General features: G+C 42.9%; 1 protein-coding gene and 1 pseudogene across 1 annotated transcript in view; both read left to right on the top strand.

Annotated features, from left to right (window-relative positions):
* Positions 1-401: 401 nt before the first annotated feature.
* On the top strand, positions 402-1,345 carry LOC147368361 (protein SET-like; annotated as a pseudogene).
* Positions 1,346-2,620: 1,275 nt separating this feature from the next.
* LOC147368362 (adhesion G protein-coupled receptor E2-like) overlaps positions 2,621-19,002 on the top strand; it is a 64,519-nt gene continuing 48,137 nt past the window's right edge. The window contains exons 1-4 of the mRNA XM_086408796.1: positions 2,621-2,754; positions 14,927-14,980; positions 15,295-15,414; positions 15,952-16,107. Of these exons, the coding sequence (XP_086264922.1) occupies positions 2,724-2,754; positions 14,927-14,980; positions 15,295-15,414; positions 15,952-16,107 (361 nt within the window). The 5' untranslated portion in view covers positions 2,621-2,723. The remainder of the gene's footprint in view (positions 2,755-14,926; positions 14,981-15,294; positions 15,415-15,951; positions 16,108-19,002) is intronic.

Raw genomic sequence — 19,002 nt, forward strand, 5'->3', positions numbered from 1 at the left:
GAAGAATAAAATCCTTAGTTTTAGACCTGCCAAGGTTTAGGGATGCTGGGGTGGTATGAGGGAAATCTTTGTGGTGATGGAATATTGATGGATCTTGATTGCAGTGACAGTTGCAGGAATCTACATACGTGATAAAATGGCATGGAATTGCACACACACATCGTAGCAATGTCAGTTTCTTCATTTAAATATTGGACTATCATTATATGAAAATGTAATCTTTGTGGGAAAAAGACTGAAGATTACACAAGAGCGCTTGATACTGTTTTGCAACTTCCTCTTAATCTATATTTCAAAATAAAACTTAAAAATAAAAATGTCTGAGTTCTCTGACCTTGCAGTACTGCTCTCCTCCCCTGGGAGGATTCTTGGCTTCTTTTTTTTTTTTTTTTTTCCCCAGCATGGCCACCAAACACCAGTCTTCACTTCCACCCCAAGTGAAGAAACCAAAGAAAGCGAGGCCAACTCCTGCCTCCAGGCCAGATGAGGCATGTGCTTCTTCAACTTTGCTGAAGGAAGAAAAAGAATAGCAAGAAGCAATTGAACATATTGATGAAGTGCAAAATGAGATAGACTTAATGAACAAGCCAGTGAGGAGATTTTGAAAGTAGAATAGAAATATAACAAAATTCACCAACCATTTTTTCCAAAGAGGTCAGAATAGATGGCAAAAATCCCAAAATTTGGGGTAGCAATATTTGATAACCATTCACAAATGTCTGCACAGCTTGGGGAGGAGGATGAAGAGGCACTACATTATTTGACAAGAGTCAAAGTGAAAGAATTTGAAAACATTAAATCAGGTTTCAGAATAGATTTTTACTTTGATGAAAACCCTTACTTTGAAAACAATATTCTCCCCAACGAATTTCATCTGAATGAGAGTGGTGACCCATCTTCAAAGTCCACTGAAATCAAATGGAAATCTGAAAAGGATTTGATGAAACAATCAGGTCAAACACAGAATAAAGCCAGCAGGAAGAGACAGCATCAGGAACCAGAAAGCTTCTTCACCTGGTTTACTGATCATTCTGATGCAGGTGCAGATGAGTTAGGAGAGGTCATCAAAGATGATATTTGCCAAATCCATTACAGTACTACTTGGTTCCTGACATGGATGATGAGGAAGGGGAAGGAGAAGACAACGATGATGAAGAGGATGAAGGATTCAAAGATACTGATGAAGAAGGGAATGAGACTGAAGGTGAAGAAGATGAGGGGGAGGAAGGAGAGGAAGATGAAGGAGATAGATGACTAATGAAAGGAACGATGATGGATTCCAACATTTTTTTTTTTTTCTCCAGTCCCTGGGAGCAAGTAGCAGTCTTTATTTTTTTTTTTTTCCCCTCTCTCCTCTTGTTCTTAGTCGCCCTGCTTTTGAAGTCTCTTTTCCCTTTATACCATGGTTCAGAACTTATTTGGGTGGTGGGGCAGGGGGGAGTGGGGAATACCCTGAGCAGAATTCAGTGATACTAGAATAATACTAGATTCTTCAGTAAAGAATCTCTACTCATTTCTGTTCCAAATTCATTTTTATCCCTTCCTGTCTCAACAAAAATTTTACGGAATCAACACCACCATGCTCTGTAGGGAAAAAAGAAACACCTTCTGCTCCCTTAGCTCTGCTGGAAACTGGAGGGTGCTAGGCCCCTGTGTAGTAGTGCATAGAATTCTAGCTTTTTTCCTCTTTTCTCTGTATATTGGGCTCAGAGAGTACACTGTGTCTCTATATGAATATGGACAGTTAGCACTTACCAACATGTATCTGTCTACTTTCTCTTGTTTAAAAAAAAGAAAAAATACTTCAAAAATAGGGTTTAATGGCACCCCACCCCAGTCCTCTTGCCTGGAAAATCCCATGGGCTATAGTTTAAGATGACATTTCAAAATAAAATTCTCTCCTAATGATGACTTGAGCCCTGCCGCTTGCTGGGAGAATCAGCAGAACCTGTAGGATCTTATTTGCAATCAAAATTCTCTATTGCAATTTTGCTCCTGTTTATTCTTAAACTTTTCTTTTTGTTTCACTGGAAAGGAAAGATAATGCTCAGTTTTAAACATTAAAAGTGTACAAGTTGCTTGGTTACAATAAAACTAAAAGCATACACAAAAATATTTTTTAATCTGTTAATATATAGCAAATAAATAATTCTATTCACTCTGAACCAAGGTCCTCATACATGCAAAAAGACCAGTAAAATGAGTCTTCATGTTTGATATAGGAGGTCTTTATATATCAAAACAATATAAAAACCACTTTTGAAGAGTCTTGCGGTACAAATACCAGTAATGTTATGCAAATGCTTAGAAATTTCAGAGAAGTAATCATCAGGCAAAACAGGAGGAACAAACGTCCAGACCAGTGATTTCCTGTTAAGTAATGAAAAGCAGCATGCATGTGAGCTAAGTCGCTTCAGTAATGTCCGACTCTTTGTGACCCTATGGGCCATAGCCTGCCAGGCTCCTCTGTCCACAGGATTCTCCAGGCAAGAATACTGAAGTGGATCACCATGCCTTCCTCCAGGGGATCTTCCCAACACAGCTATAAAACCCATGTATCTTCAGTCTCCTGCTTTGGCAGGTAGATTCTTTACCACTAGCGCCACCTGGATGAGCCCCATGAAAAGCAGAAGTCATACTGAAAGTCATACAAAGAAGTCCCTCCCCTACACACAGAGGAAAATAAGACATCTTCTGTGGCTGGGCTTTCTGCTCTCTGCACCATGAGAAACAAGTATCTAAGTTTGCTTCCAGGTAAGTAGAATTATAACGATGGAGTTAGACAACTAAAGCTGTCTGAGACTCTTTATCCAGTTTGAGAATTTCCTTGTTCTTTACTTTTAAAAGCTGTTGCTTTATTTCTGGTTTTCCCACTATCTTTACAAAGGAAATCAGGGAAGGAAATTTAAGAAGGGTATTAACTCAATTATGTTAAGTTCTCAAAGGAGAAGTTTGGTGAAACTTTTTTTTTTATTATTTTATTTTTAAACTTTACAATATTCTATTAGTTTTGCCAAATATTGAAATGAATCTGCCACAGGCATACCTGTGTTCCCCATCCTGAACCCTCCTCCCTCCTCCCTCCCCATAGCCTCCCTCTGGGTCGTCCCAGTGCACCAGCCCCAAGCATCCAGTATCATGCATCGAACCTGGACTGGTGACTCGTTTCATACATGATATTATATATGTTTCAATGCCATTCTCCCAAATATCCACACCCTCTCCCTCTCCCACAGAGTCCATAAGACTGATCTATACATCAGTGTCTCTTTTGCTGTCTTGTACACAGGGTTATTGCTACCATCTTTCTAAATTCCATATATATGCGTTAGTATACTGTATTGGTGTTTTTCTTTCTGGCTTATTAGTTAGTTAATTTATATTTTTGGTTGTGCTGGGTCCTTGATGTTGTATGTGGGCTTTCTCTGTTTGCCTTGCATGGGGGCTCCTCTTGGTTGCAGTGCAAGGGCTTCTCATTTTTTTGGCAACTCCCTCTTTTATTTTTTTAATATAAATTTATTTATGTTAATTGGAGACTAATTAATTTATAATATTATAGTGGTTTTGCCAAACATTGACATGAATCCGCCATGGGTGTACATGTGTTCTACATCCTGAACACGCCTCCCACCTCCCTCCCCATCCCATCCCTCTGGGTCATCCCAGTACACCAGCCCCAAGCACCTTGTCTCATGCATTGAACCTGGAGTGGCGATCCATTTCACATATGATAATATACATGTTTCAATGCCATTCTCCCAAATCATCCCACCCTCAACCTGTCCCACAGAGTCCAAAAGACTGCTCTATACATCTATGTTTCTTCTTCTGTCTCGCATACATTGGTTATCATTACCACCTTTCTAAATTCCATTTATATGCATTAGTATACTGTATTGGTGTTTTTCTTTCTGCCTTACTTCACTCTGTATAATAGGCTCCAGTTTCATCCACCTCATTAGAACTGATTCAAATGTATTCTTTTTAATGGCTGAGTAATATTCCATTGTGTATATGTACCACGGTTTTCTTATCCATTCGTCTGCTGATGAACATCTAGGTTGCTTCCTTATCCTGGCTATTACAAACAGTGCTGTGATGAACATTGTGGTACATGTGTCTCTTTCAATTCTGGTATCCTCGGTGTGTGTGCCAAGCAGTGGGATTGCTGGGTCATATGGCAGTTCTATTTCTAGTTTTTTAAGGAATCTCCACTGTTCTCCATACTAGCTGTACTAGTCTGGATTCCCACCAACAGTGTAAGAGGGTTCCCTTTTTCCACTCCCTCTCCAGCATTTATTGCTCACAGGCTTTTGGATAGCAGCCATTCTGACTGGCACGAAATGGTACCTCATTGTGGTTTTGATTTGCATTTCTCTGATAATGAGTGATGTTGAGCATCTTCTCATGTGTTTGTTAGTCATCTGTCTGTCTTCTTTGGAGAGATGTCTGTTTAGCTCTTTGGCCCATTTTTGATTGGGTCATTTATTTTTCTGGAATTGAGCTGCAGGAGTTGCTTGTATATTTTTGAGATTAATTCTTTGTTGTGCAGAAGCTTTTAATTTTAATTAGGTCCAATTTGTTTATTTTTGCTTTTATTTTCAATATTCTGTTAGGTGGGTCATAGAGGATCCTGCTGTGATTTATGTCGGAGAGTGTTTTGCCTATGTTCTCCTCTAGGAGTTGTATATTTTCTGGTCTTACATTCATATCTTTAATCCATTTTGAGTTTATTTTTGTGTATGGTGTTAGAAAGTGTTCTAGTTTCATTCTTTTACAAGTGGTTGACCAGTTTTCCCAGCACCACTTGTTAAAGAGATTGTCTTTTCTCCTTGTATATTCTTGCCTCCTTTGTCAAAGATAAGGTGTCCATAGGTGTGTGGATTTATCTCTCAGCTTTTTATTTTGGTCTACTGATCTGTATTTCTGTCTTTGTGCCAGTACCATACTGTCTTGATGACTGTGGCTTTGAAGTCAGGCAAGTTGATTCCTCCAGTTCCATTCTTCCTTCTCAAGATTGCTTTGGCTATTCGAGGTTTTTTGCATTTCCATACAATTGTGAAATTATTTGTTCTAGTCCTCTGAAAAATACCATTGGTAGCTTGATAGGGATTGCATAGAATCTATAGATTTCTTTGGGTAATACACTCATTTTCACTATATTGATTCTTCTGATCCATGAACATGGTCTATTTCTCCATCTATTTATGTCCTATTTGATTTCTTTCACCAGTGTTTTATAGTTTTATATAGAGAGATCTTTTATTTCTTTAGATAGATATATTCCTAAGTATTTAATTCTTTTCGTTGCAATGGTGAGTGGAATTGTTTCCTTAATTTCTCTTTCTGTTTTCTCATTGTTAGTGTATAGGAATGCAAGGGATTTCTGTGTGTTAGTTTTATATCCTGCAACTTTACTATATTCATTGATTAGCTCTAGTAATTTTCTGGTGGAGTCATTAGGGTTCTCTATGTAGAGGATCATGTCATCTGAAAACAGTGAGAGTTTTACTTCTTCTTTTCCAATTTGGATTCCATCTATTTCTTTTTCTGCTCTGATTGCTGTGGCCAAAACTTCCCTAAACTATGTTGAATAGTAGTGGTGAGAGTGGGCACCCTTGTTGTTTTCCTGATTTTAGGGGAAATGTTTTCAATTTTTCACCATTGAGGATAATGTTTGCTGTGGGTTGGACATATATAGCTTTTATTATGTTGAGGTATGTTCTTTCTATTCCTGTTTTCTGGAGAGTTTTTATCAAAAATGGATGTTGAATTTTGTCAAAGGCTTTCTTTGCATCTATTGAGATAATCATATGATTTTTATCTTACAATTAGTTAATGTGGTGTATTACATTCATTGATTTGTGGATAATAAACAATCCTTGTATCCCTGGGATAAAGCCCACTTGGTCATGATGTATGATCTTTTTCATATGTTGTTGAATTCTGATTGCTAGAATTTTGTTAAGGATTTTTGCATCTATGTTCATCAGTGATATTGGCCTGTAGTTTTCTTTTTTGTGGCATCTTTGTCTGGTTTTGGTATTAGGGTGATGGTGGCCTCATAGAATGAGTTTGGAAGTGTAACTTCCCCTGAAACTTTCTGGAAGAGTTTGAGTAGGATAGGTGTTCAGTTCAATTCAGTTTAGTCGCACAGTCATGTCCGACTCTGCGATCCCATGAATCGCAGCAAGCCAGGCCTCCCTATCCATCACCAATTCCCGGAGTTCACTCAAACTCATGTCCATAGAGTCGGTAATGCCATCCAGCTATCTCATCCTCTGTCGTCCCCTTCTCTTCTTGCCCCCAATCCCTCCCAGCATCAGAGTCTTTTCCAATGAGTCAATTCTTTGCATGAGGTGGCCAAAGTATTGGAGTTTCAGCTTTAGCATCAGTCCTTCCAATGAACACCCAGGACTGATCTCTTTTAGAATGGACTGGTTGGATCTCCTTGCAGTCCAAGGGACTCTCAAGAGTCTTCAACACCACAGTTCAAAAGCATTAATTCTTCGGCACTCAGCTTTCTTCACAGTCCAACTCTCACATCCACACATGACCACTGGAAAAACCATAGCTTTGACTAGAGGGACCTTCGTTGGCAAAGTAATGTCTCTGCATTTTAATATGCTGTCTAGGTTGGTCATAACTTTCCTTCCAAGGAGTAAGCGTCTTTTAATTTCATGGCTGCAATCACCATCTGCAGTGATTTTGGAGACCAAAAAAATAAAGTCTGACACTGTTTCCTCTGTTTCCCCATCTATTTGCCATGAAGTGATGGAACCAGATGCCATGATCTTACTTTTCTGAACGTTGAGTTAAGCCAACTTTTTCACTCTCCTCTTTCACTTTCCTCAAGAGGCTTTTTAGTTCCTCTTCACTTTAGCCCTTCTCTAAATTTTTGGTAGAATTCAGCTGTGAAGCCGTCTGGTCCTGGGCTTTTGTTTGCTGGAAGATTTCTGATTACAGTTTCAATTTCCGTGCTTGTGGTGCATCTATTAAGATTTTTCTATTTCTTCATGTTTCAGTTGTGGAAAGTTTTGCTTTTCTAAGAATTTGTCCATTTCTTCCAAGTTTTCCATTTTATTGGCATATAGTTGCTGATAGTATTCTCTTATGATCCTTTGTATTTCTGTGTTGTCTGTTATGATCTCTCCATTTTCATTACTAATTTTGTTGATTTCATTCTTCTCCCTTTGTTTCTTGATGAGTCTGTCTAATGGTTTGTCAATTGCATTTATCCTCTCTAAGAACCAGCTTGGCTTTGTTGATTTTTGCTGTGGTCTCCTTTGTTTCTTTTGCATTTATTTCTGCCTTAGTTTTTAAGATTTCTTTCCTTCTGCTAATCCTGGGGTTCTTCATTTCTTCTTTTTCTAGTTGCTTTAGGTGTAGAGTTAGGTTATTTGTTTGACTTTTTTCTTGTTTATTGAGGTAAGCTAGTATTGCTATGAACCTTCCCCTTAGCACTGCTTTTACAGTGTCCCATAGGTTTTGGGTTGTTGTGTATTCATTTTCATTCATTTTTATCCATGTTTTGATTTCTCTTTTATTTCTTCTGTGATTTGTTGGTTATTCAGCAGCGTGTTGTTCAGCCTCCATATGTTGGAAGTTTTAACAGCTTTTCCCCTGTAATTGACATCTAATCTTACTGCATTGTGGTCAGAAAAGATGCTTGGAATGATTGAATTTTTTTAATTTACCAAGGCTAGATTTATGGCCCAGGATGTCATCTATCCTGGAGAAGGTTCCATGTGCACTTGAGAAAAAGGTGAAATTCATTGTCTTGGGGTGAAATGTCCTATAGAGATCAATTATGTCTAACTGGCTATTGTATCATTTAAAGTTTGTGTTTCCTTGTTAATTTTCTGTTTGGTTGATCTATCCATAGGGGTGTATTAATACATAGGTGTATTAAAGTCTCCCACTATTACTGTTGTATTGTTAATTTCCCCCTTTTTATTTGTTAGCATTTCCCTTACATAATGTGATGCTCCTATGTTGGGTGCATATATATTTATAATTGTTATATCTTCTTCTTGGATTGACCCTTTGGTCATTATGTAGTATCCTTCTCTGTCTCTTTTCACAGCCTTTATTTCAAAGACTATTTTATCTGATATGAGTATTGCTGCTCCTGCTTTTGTTTGGTCTCCAACTGCATGAAATATCTTTTTTCAGCCTTTCACTTTCAGTCTGTATGTTTCCCTTGTTTTGAGGTGGGTCTCTTGTAGACAGCATATATAGGGATCTTGTTTTTGTATCCATTCAGCCAGTCTTTGTCTTTTGGTTGGTGCATTCAACCCATTTACGTTTAAGGTAATTATTGATAAGTATGATCCCATTGCCATTTACTTTGTTGTTTTGGGTTCGAGTTTATCCACTTTTCTGTGTTTTCTGTCTAGAGAAGGTCCTTTAACATTTGTCGGAGAGCTGGTTTGGTGGTGCTGAATTCTCTCAGCTTCTGCTTATCTGTAAAGCTTTTTATTACCCCTTCATATTTGAATGAGATCCTTGCTGGGTACAGTAATCTGAGTTGTAGGTTTTTCTCTTTCATCACTTTAAGTATGTCCTGCCATTCCCTTCTGGCCTGAAGAGTTTCTATTGAAAGATCAGCTGTTATCCTTATGGGAATCCCCTTGTGTGTTGTTTTTCCCTTGCTGCTTTTAATATTTGTTCTTTGTGTTTGATCTTTGTTAATCTGATTAATATGTGTCTTGGGGTGTTTCGCCTTGAGTTTATCCTGTCTGGGACTCTGGGTTTTTTGGACTTAGGTGATTATTTCCTTCCCCATTTTAGGGAAGTTTTCAACTATTATCTCCCCAAGTATTTTCTCATGGTCTTTCTTTTTGTCTTCTTCTTCTGGGACTCCTATGATTCGAATGTTGGGGCATTTAACATTGTCCCCGAGGTCTCTGAGATTGTCCTCATTTCTTGTCATTCTTTTTTTCTTTTTTCCTCTCTGATTCATTTATTTCTACCATTCTATCTTCTACCTCACGTATCCTATCTTCTGCCTCTTTTATTCTACTTTTGGTCCCCTCCAGAGTGTTTTTATCTCTTATTGCATTATTCATTATATATTGACTCTTTTTTATTTCTTCTAAACATGCCTTTCATCTTTTCAATCCTTGTCTCCAGGTTATTTATCTGTAACTCCATTTTGTTTTAAAGATTTTGAATCATTTTTACTATCATCATTTGGAATTGTTTGTCAGGTAGATATCCTATCTCTTCCTCTTTTGTTTGGTTTGGTGGGCATTTATTCTGTTCCTTTACTTGCTGAGTATTTCTCCGCCTTTGCATCTTGTTTATATTGCTCTGTTTCGGGTGGCCTTTCCATATTCTGGCAGTTTGTGGTTCCTCTTTATTGTGGAGGTTTCTTGCTGCGGGTGGGGCTGGAAGGGTGGCTTGTCAAGGTTTCTAGGTTAGGAAATCTTGTGTCAGTGTTCTGGTGGATGGAGCTGGATCTCTTCTCTCTGGAGTGCAATGGGGTGCCCAGTAATGAGTTTTGAGATATCTATGGGTTTGGTGTGACTTTGGGCAGCCTGTATTTGAAGCTCAGGGCTACGTCCCTGTGTTGCTGGAGATTTTGCTTGGTATGTCTTGCTCTGGAACTGGTTGGCTCTTGGGTGGTGCTTGGTTTGAGTGTAGGTATGGAGGCTTTTGATGAGCTCTTATCGATTAATGTTCCCTGGAGTCAGGAGTTCTCTGGTGTTCTCAGGTTTTGGACTTAAGCCTCCTGCCTCTGGTTTTCAGTCTTATTCTTACAGTAGCCTCAAGACTTCTCCATCTATATAGCATCAGTGATAAAACAATTGGTTAATGATGAAAAGTTTCTCCACAGTGAGGGACACCCAGAGAGGTTCACAGTGTTACATGGAGAAGAGAAGGAGGAGGGAGATAAAGGTGACCAGGAGAAGAAGATGGGGGATCAAAAGAGGAGAGAGCAATCTAGCTAGTAATCATTTCCCTATGTGCTCTCCACAGTCTGGACTGCTTAGAGATGTTCATGGAGTTACACAGAGAAGAGACGAGGGAATAAGGAGACAGAGGTGGCCAAGAGGATAAAAGGGAGAATCAAAAGGAGAGAGACAGATCCAGCCAGTAATCAGTTCCCTAAGTGTTCTCCACAGCCCGGAACACACAAAGAGATTCACAGAGTTGGGTAGAGAAGAGAAGGGGGAGGGAGGAGATACAGGTGACCTGGTGGAGGAAAAGGAGATTCAAAAAGGGGAGAGATCAGTCAAACTAGTAATCTTGCTCCCAAGTAAAACTGGGTACTGAAGATTGGGTTCTTAAAGGTACAAAATTGATAACAAATACCGAAAAGCAAAGATTAAAAATCTAGGGTAGAGGCTAGACCCTCAAAAATACAATATTAAGAAAAAAAACAGAACAAAGTCACAAAAATAATAAAATATATATGTGAAGTTTGCTTAAAAATAAGGGTTTTTTTTTTTCAAGGTAATAGTAGGTTATAAAAATGAAAATTAAAGGAGTAATAGAGACTTAAAATTTTTTTAATTTTTTAATTTAAAAAATGATAATAGTAAAAATATATCTAGGAATTTCTCTGGAGCTGTTGTGGACAGTGTGGGGTCAATTCATTTTCAGATAGTTCCTTGATCCAGCTTATACTTCTCAAGATCTATAGGCCCCTTCCTATGTAGTCGGTGCTAACTACAAGGTTTTAGTCTTTTGCACCTGTCACTTCCAAAGTGGTTCCCTCTGTTTATTTTAGCTTCTTCTGTTTGCTGGTCTCTTCAGTGTCTAATTTCTGCCCTGACACAAGGGGGTGATGGTGGTCACCTTTTTAGGCTCACTTGTTCAGTCGTGCTGTGGGGAGGGAGGAACACTGCAAACAAATATCACTGGCGTGTGTGGGGAGTGCTTGCAGTGTCTCAGCCACACTGGGTTTGCCCCCACTCACAGCGTGTGTGCTTTCATGGTCTACACTTCTCAGGCTCTAGGTTGCTCTGCCGGAATTGTCTGAGGTGGGCCCTGGGCTGCGTACACTACCCAGGCCTAAGCCGCTCAGGTTCAGGTTCTCAGGTACTCCACAAAGGCACAGACTGGGTTGGGCCTGCATTCTGTGTCTTTCCCAGGTCCAAGCAGCTCAGATCACCCCCAGGTGGGGGGTGCATCTTATCCGCTCCCCCATCCCAGCCGCTCAGTTTTCTGGGTGCACAATGGGCACACCTTCTCAGGTGTGCCATGTGTCTCTTCTGGGGAGCTGATCTCTGGCTATGACCCTCCCGGTGAATGTCAACCATCCAGAATCCCAAGAAGTCTTGGTTAGCAATGAAGCCTGCTTTCAGTTTGGTAGAGGATGCCTCTCTGGAGACACGATTGCCCACTTCCAGCTCTAGCTGCTCCCACCTGCCTGTCTCCCACGGAGGATGGGTCAGTCCACAGCTGGCTAGCTCTGCTCAGTCCTTTGTTCTGTGAGCAGGCCTGGCAGTGTCTTAGGTTAGAGCTTTTCACAGGATAGTTCTCTCTTTCTCTTTCTCTTTCTCTCTCTCTCTCTCTCTATCTCTCTCTTTGGCTATCCCCCAGTCTGGGTTGATATCTCATGTTAGTTCCCTCAGATTGTCCTCGGGGCATTCAGGCCAGGTCCTTACCCTAAGCAATGCTGCCCTCACCTCCCTGCCCAGGCCCCGCTTGCTAGTAGTGGATGCTAGCATCTGGGCTGCTTTTCCGCTGGAAGTTGCTGTTAGGCATGGAATCTGTGGGGTTTAAGTAGGTATTTATTTATTTTTCCTTCCACTTATGTTGCCCTCTGAGATTCCAAGACTTGCCACAGACCCGCAGGTGAGAGTGTTTCCTGGTGTTTGGAAACTTCTCTCTTTTTTAAGACTCCCTTCCTGGGACAGATCTCCGTCCCTACCTCTTTTGTCTCTCATATCTTTTATATTTTGTCCCATCTGCTTTCAAAGACAATGGGCTGCCTTTCTGGTGCCTGATGTCCTCTACCAGCATTCAGAAGTTGTTTTGTGGAATTTGCTCAGTCTTCAAATGTTCTTTCCATGAATTTGTGGGGGAGAAAGTGGTCTCCCTGTCCTATTCCTCCACCATCTTAGGACCGCCCCCAACTCTCTCTTTTAAAAAACTTGGTATTACATATTGGCATATAGCTGATTAAGGGATAGGCTAGCTACTCCAATATTCTTGGGCTTCCATTGTGGTTCAGCTGGTAAAGAATTGCAAGCAATGTGGGAGACCTGGGTTTGATCCCTAGGTTGGGAAGATTCCTGGGAGAAGGGAAAGGCTACCCACTCTACTATTCTGGCCTGAACAATTCCATGGACTGTATAGTCCGTGGGGTCCAAAGAGCCAGACACAACTGAGCGACTTTCACTTTTACTTTTCATAGCCTATTAACAATGTTATGATAGTTTCAGGTGGGCAGCAAAGGGACTCAGCCATACATCTATATGAACCCATTCTCCTCCAAACTCTGGTGGCTTCTCATTGCAGAGCATGGGCTCTAGGTGTGTGGCTGTGACTCATGGGGTTAAGTTGTTCTACAGCATGTGGGACCATCCGGACCAGGAATTGAATTTGTGTCCCCTGCATTGGCAGGCTGATTCTTGCCCACTGGACTACCAGGAAAGTCCCAAGTTGGTGAAATACATTCCTAGTGAAACTTAACTAAGATTTCTCATTTTACCACCTATATTAGCCCAGGTTCTCAAGACGAACAGAACCAATAGGATGAATCTATATAGGTGAGAAAGGATTTTATTTAAGAAACTGATTCATGAAGTTGTGGAGGTTGAAAAGTCCAAAAATCTCAAGAACCAGCAGCACACTGGAAACCCAGGATGACCTGATGTTGCATCTCACGTTCGAGGGCCTCCAAAGAAGCTTTTTTTTTTTTTTTTTTCTTCAAGGAGGTCAATATTCTTTTTCCTCTTAGGCCTTCAACTGATTGGATGAGGTTCACGTAAATTATGGAGGGTAATGTGCTTTATTCAGAGTCTACTGATGTAAATGTTAACTCAGAAACAGACTCACTGACTTAGAAAATAAGCTTATGATTACAGGGGGGACGTGGGGGATGAGAGATAGATTGGGAGTTTGGGATTCACATGTACCCACTGCCATATTTAAAATAGATAATCAACAAGAACCTATTGCATAGCACAGGGAACTCTACTCAATATTCTGTAATAGCCTAAATGCAAAAATAATTTGTAAAATAATAGATATATGTATATGTGTAATGAATCACTTTGCTATACACCTGAAACTAACACAACATTGTTAATCAACTATGATCCACTATAAGATAAAGATGAAAGAAATTATTTTTCCTGCCAAACAATGCTAGTTCATGTAAAACCTTCACAGCAATATCTAGACTAGTATGAGACCAAATATGTGGGTACAGAGGCCCAGTCACATTGCTACATAAAATTAACCATAATATCAACTAAACCTTATTAGTCTTCAGTCATCTACAACTGAAATAAAGCTCATGCCATTATGCTATTTCTACCATTGCGCTCATTTGATCAAACCAGTCAGTGCTAAAGACAATCAACTCTGAATATTCTTTGAAAGAACTGATGCTGAAGCTGAAGCTCCAATACTTTGGCTACCTGATGCAAAGAGCTGACACACTGGAAAAAAAAAACCCTGATGCTTGGAAAAATCGAAGGCATGAGGAGAAGGGGGCAATAGAAGAGGAGATGTTTGGATAGCATCCTTGACTCAATGGACATGAGTTTGAGCAAACTCTGGGAGGTAGTGGAGGACAGAGAAACCTGATGTGCTGCAGTCTATGGGGCCACAAAGAGTTGGACACGGCTTAACAACTGAAGAACAACTCATTTTGCATTGGGGAAATTGTGCTTCAAAGGACAGGTGACATTTCCAAAGACACGTGGCCACCAAGTGAAAGTTTGTATGCAGACTTGGGCCTTAAAATCCAATCTCCACCAGGATCCTCTATCACATAACAGTGTTGAAATGGCAGTACAGCCTGAAGAGGAATTCTTTTTTATCTTTGCCTCAGAAGAAAGATCCTGTAAAGCACAGAGCTCTGAAAAGATTTTTCTTAGGGTTCAACTTTTCACTTGGATGGGATGACAGACTGGGCACTGTTTGTAGGGTAGACTTGATCCCTTTACACCCACAGTGGTTTCATATCACAAAGCCTACTGCTGTCAATGATTCATTTCAGGCCTGGACTGAAATCAAGGAGAGGAGCTGTGACCTCAGTGCACTATAGAAAGGCCAGGAGCTCATCTGCAGGGAACCATAGCAGCCATGGCTGCTGAACCTAGAGAGGCCACTTATCCACGGCAGACTGGATCTACCCGCAGATACCTTAGTTCTCATATCTACCTGTCCTCACCCTCTCCTGATTCCAGGGTTCCATGTCCTGCTGACATCATCATGAGGTAGGGCTTGGACTGTATAACTCCAATCTTGGACTGCAATATCCATGCTCTTCCTATGTGCCCTGAAATATGTAACTTCAACAGGAGAAACCATCCTGGAGAGAAATCCAGAGAGATTTCCGCCATTGCCAGAGGATCAAGAACCTGAGTATGGGCAAAGGCACCAATCTGAGGACTTTCTTCCTCCTTCAAATATGCCCCCTCATTTGGGAGAGGTTGGAGTTTCTAAGATGTGTCCTTGTCATCAGCTCTCTGTGTATACTCTGTCCCTTTACATCTAGCACCTGAGGTTCCATGAGGGCTGTGCCTGTCAGTAACTGATTCCTTGGGGAGTCCCAGGAGATGCAGGGGAAAGGCAGAGTCCTCAGTTCTGTGCAAAGCACAGGAACCTTGGGGAGGCTGCTGGAAAGTGGTGGGCAGTGGAGACACCACCATCTCCCCAGGAGGCAGGGGCCACATGGAAAGGGTTGAAATTGAAGCTCCATTTTCCTATCTTTATCATCTCTGTGTTTCTGCCCCAGGACTCTTGGTGCTGCTGCTGTTCCCAATGGGACCTACGGCCCAGAACAGTAAAGGTGAGTCTGGGGAAAGGTGGAGAATGAATCCCAGGGTCTGGGTTCTCTCACCGACAAGGGAGAGAAGGAAACTTATTTTTCAAGTGAGGTTCAGAAATGGTTCTCTGGGAACAAGAGAAGTTGTTTCTTCTACCCAAATGCCCAGAGTGTCCTAAGCTTTTCCCCTTTGGACAGCATTGTCTCTCCCCCTTCCTCCCTCCCTTCCTCCCATTCATGCTTCCTTCCCTTCTGCCCATGAAACCCCAGATGATAGCTTTCTTTCATTCTCTGGAACTTCTGATGACGGTCTCCATCCCCACTTCTGCCCCCCACAGCCTGCGCTCTGCGATGCCCTCCAAACTCCTCATGTGTCAATGGTACTGCCTGCCGCTGTGCTCCAGGATTCATTTCTTTTTCTGGGGAGATCTTCACGGACCCCTTGGAAAGCTGTGATGGTACAAAGACTTGGGGTGGTGGCAGGACATGCAGAGAATGTGGGGTACAGCCCAGTACCCATGGGAGACATGGATATTCGATGGGTGCCTCAGGCTTTGTCCTCAGAACTGTCAAGCAAAAAAAAAAGAAAAACAAAAAGATACAAATGTGGAGAGATGAGACATGAATAATCCTGGCTTCCTGGAAGAGCTAGGTCTTCAGAAGTCTGGAATCTGAGCCTCAATTTGTCCTTTCAGGACTGAGGAGGGAGATTCAGAACTTCTACCCACTCCCCACTTCAGCACTGCCCACTGTGTCCCAATCTGGGGTGCCAGTCAGAGGGCTAGGAAGATCAGAGCTGACTGCACAAGCTTCAGGGATGGCTTGTTCCAGCTGCATCCTAGACTCAGCTATATTGACCAAGAGTCTAAATCATTCCAAAAAGACATGGATTACATATCAGGCCCAGTGCTGCAGAGTCAGGTAGGGGATGGGGATATCTGTCTTGAGGGGACACACATCTTTGGGAGGTGAACCTTTGTCCTGTTGTGTTCCAGACATCAATGAGTGTGGACCGCCCTCACCAGTGTACTGTGGAATTTCAGCAGACTGCCAGAACACGGAAGGGGGCTACTACTGCACATGCAGCCCAGGATATGAGCCTGTTTCTGGGGCAATGATCTTCCAGAATGAGAGTGAGAACACATGTCGAGGTAAGAATGAGGCTGCATTTCCTGCCTCTCATTTTTGACGTTTCACGGCTGAAATGCTGAGTCATTTCTGAAGCATCCAGGGGACAGGACCTTGGTTACAGGTGTAGCACCCAGGTCTGAGTTGGGACAGTTTACAGATACCTGTCCCACCCACACAGAGAGGCAGATGGTACGAGCCAAGGACCCAGGTCCTGGCTTTGCCACCTGAGAGCTGCATGTGTGACACTGGCCAGGACACTTTTTCAGAAATCACTGTTAACACAGGAGATGTGATAATATTATTATGATTTTCTATTTTCTTTTTTAAGTACCACTATCTTGCACAAATAAAAACAAAAGCAACTTTGCCAAAATCACTACGTGACCTTGGACAAGTTAATTCACCTCTCTCTGTGCCCCAGCTTACCTGACTATAAAAAATGGGGGCAGGAGGAATTATGATGTTTACCTCATAGAATTGCTGGAAAGGTATATGAGGTCAAAAAGCACAAAACACTGATGGCTGTTGGGATTTTAAATTATAGTCATCATGATCTAACATACCCTCTCCATGATGGGCATCCTTGGGGGCTCTGCCCCAGGTGGGTGCTCAGAAGCAGCTGTCCTGCCTACTGTCTCACCAGGACCAGGAGGAGCATGGCCTCCACACATCACCAGGCTTTGCCCCACTTCCAGGGGGAGCAGGCAGGTAGGGAAAGGGGCAAGGGGCCAGCAGTGGGTCAGACAGGACTCCAGAGAGGGGTCCATGAAGAGGGATAGACCTGAATACTGAGGGTGAGGAGGGGAGGAGAGAGAAGGTGGGAGGTGAGAAGAATGCTGAGCTCAGGGTACAGAGGACTCTGAAGAGGGTTCTTTGACCACCCTGCTACAGGGAGAAGAGCCAGCGACTGTGGGCCCAGTCCCTTCCCTCCTGCCCTACAGACAGAGAGCAGCAGAGCCTCCCTAGTGGGAGGGAAGAGGGGACCTGCATCTGTGTGGAGTCCCTGCTAGCCTATAGCAGCCTCGGTGGGTGGCTGTTGTGCTTGAACTCATGACCTGGTCAGAAGACAGAGCCTTCAGTAAATTAGTAATGGTCCCTCATCTCCATGCCTACTGTGTGTTTGGGGAATGGAGACTGAGTTGACCTTCTGCCCCCAATTTGCCTCATTGGCCAGATACTCTTGTGCAGTAAGCAACCTGCACAACTGCACATGGTGATCATTGATCCCACTCAGTGTGTCTGCACTAAGGGGGCTGCTCACCCATTGTTGTGAGACCCTCCAGAGACATAGATGTAGAAGACTGATGTGGGAGGGGACCTCAACAGACCTCAAGGTGGATGACAGGGAGAGAACCACCTGCTGGTTTGCATCAAAACCTTCTGCCTGAAGACCTAGATCTGTGACAGGCTCAGCTGAATTGTCTTACTCTCCCCACCTCAGTATTTCAGCCCTCACTGCACCCAAGTACCTGTCCATCCATGTTCAGGACGTGAGGTCTGCTATGAGAAGAAGACCTGGGCTGGGTCCCTGGGCACCTTGTTCAACTTTTCCAGGCATCAGACGGCTGTCCTGTGTGCCTATCTAGTCTCCCAAACCTCTCTGAACCCCAAGACACAGAACCTCTGCAGAGGGTCTCTTCTGGATGTTCAGAACATCCCACTGTCACATGGCCTCTTATTTTCTAAAAACAAAAGAGAAAGCGACATTCAAGATACTTAGTGTGGTCACAGCACCGTGTGTTCCAGAACACTATCTGTCCTCATTGCCACTGTTAGTGCTCTCTAGGAGAAGACCTGTCCCCAGTGGGGCTTCTGAGACCCCAGATCATGGTGGACTCTGGGGCCCCATCCAGAAATGTGAGAGGAGGAAGACTCAAGTAATGCTCCACTGTCCCCAGCCATCACTGACCCTGCCAGCAAACTGTCTGGAGAAGATGCCTCCTGGCACCCTGATGCAACATCTTAACTGCTTAGCTTCCATTTATTTCCCCATCCAAGGCTCCACCTGACCCTCTCCCATAATTTCAGTTCATGGGCCTGAGGTAGCTCTGATGACTGGGGCCTGGGAGGATGTTGTGTCAGGGGTGTGGCAGGGTGACATCAACCCCCAACTCACTGGAAGAATCAAGTAAATGAAGAGGTTTCCATCTGGTCTCAATGATAAGTTGTCACCAGGGACCATTTCCTCTGGTCTGACCCTCTACTAAGGAGATCAACCCAGACTGCACAATGACCCAGATCATGTGAGGACAGAAGGTAGAGGCTGAGCCCCACCCAGCAGTGTGCACATGTCCACATATCTAGTGGGAGGCCAAGTGTCAAGATGGCAGAAACACCTGCCACCCTTCGCCCATGAGCACCTTCTCCCTGCTCCAGCCACCCAGGCCTCGCCCATCATGAGCCTTGCTCAGCTGTGGATTCTCATCACTTCCTGCCAGTCTGGGGTATGCCTTCATGGGAATCAGATAAAGGCACCTTCACAGCCCTAAAGCTGACTGGCCAGACATCAAACCCACTGTCCAGCACAGCCTGGTGCCCACTGAGCTTCCCTGGTAGCTCAGAGGTTAAAGTGTCTGCCTGCAATGCAGGAGACCTGGGTTCGATCCTTGGGTCAGGAAGATCCCCTGGAGAAGGAAATGGCAACCCACTCCAGTATTCTTGCCTGGAGAATCCCATGGACAGAGGAGCCTGGTGGGCTACAGTCCACGGGGTCGCAAAGAGTCAGACACGACTGAGCGAATTCAATTTCACTTTCATTTTCTGTGCAACTACCCACAAGCCTTAGCCTTGAGCTGCATGACTCAGGGGTGGGTCTTCATCCATGTCCACAAAGCTGGAGTCTCAGCATGGATGGAAAAGCGCTGTCCTGCCGGGGTCAGCAGGATCCAAGGAGAACTCAGTGGCAGCATTTGCCC

This window comes from Bos grunniens, chromosome 7, assembly GCF_055505025.1.
Source record: "Bos grunniens cultivar Pamir isolate PY7600 chromosome 7, Bosgru_T2T1.0, whole genome shotgun sequence".
NCBI lineage: Eukaryota > Metazoa > Chordata > Mammalia > Artiodactyla > Bovidae > Bos > Bos grunniens.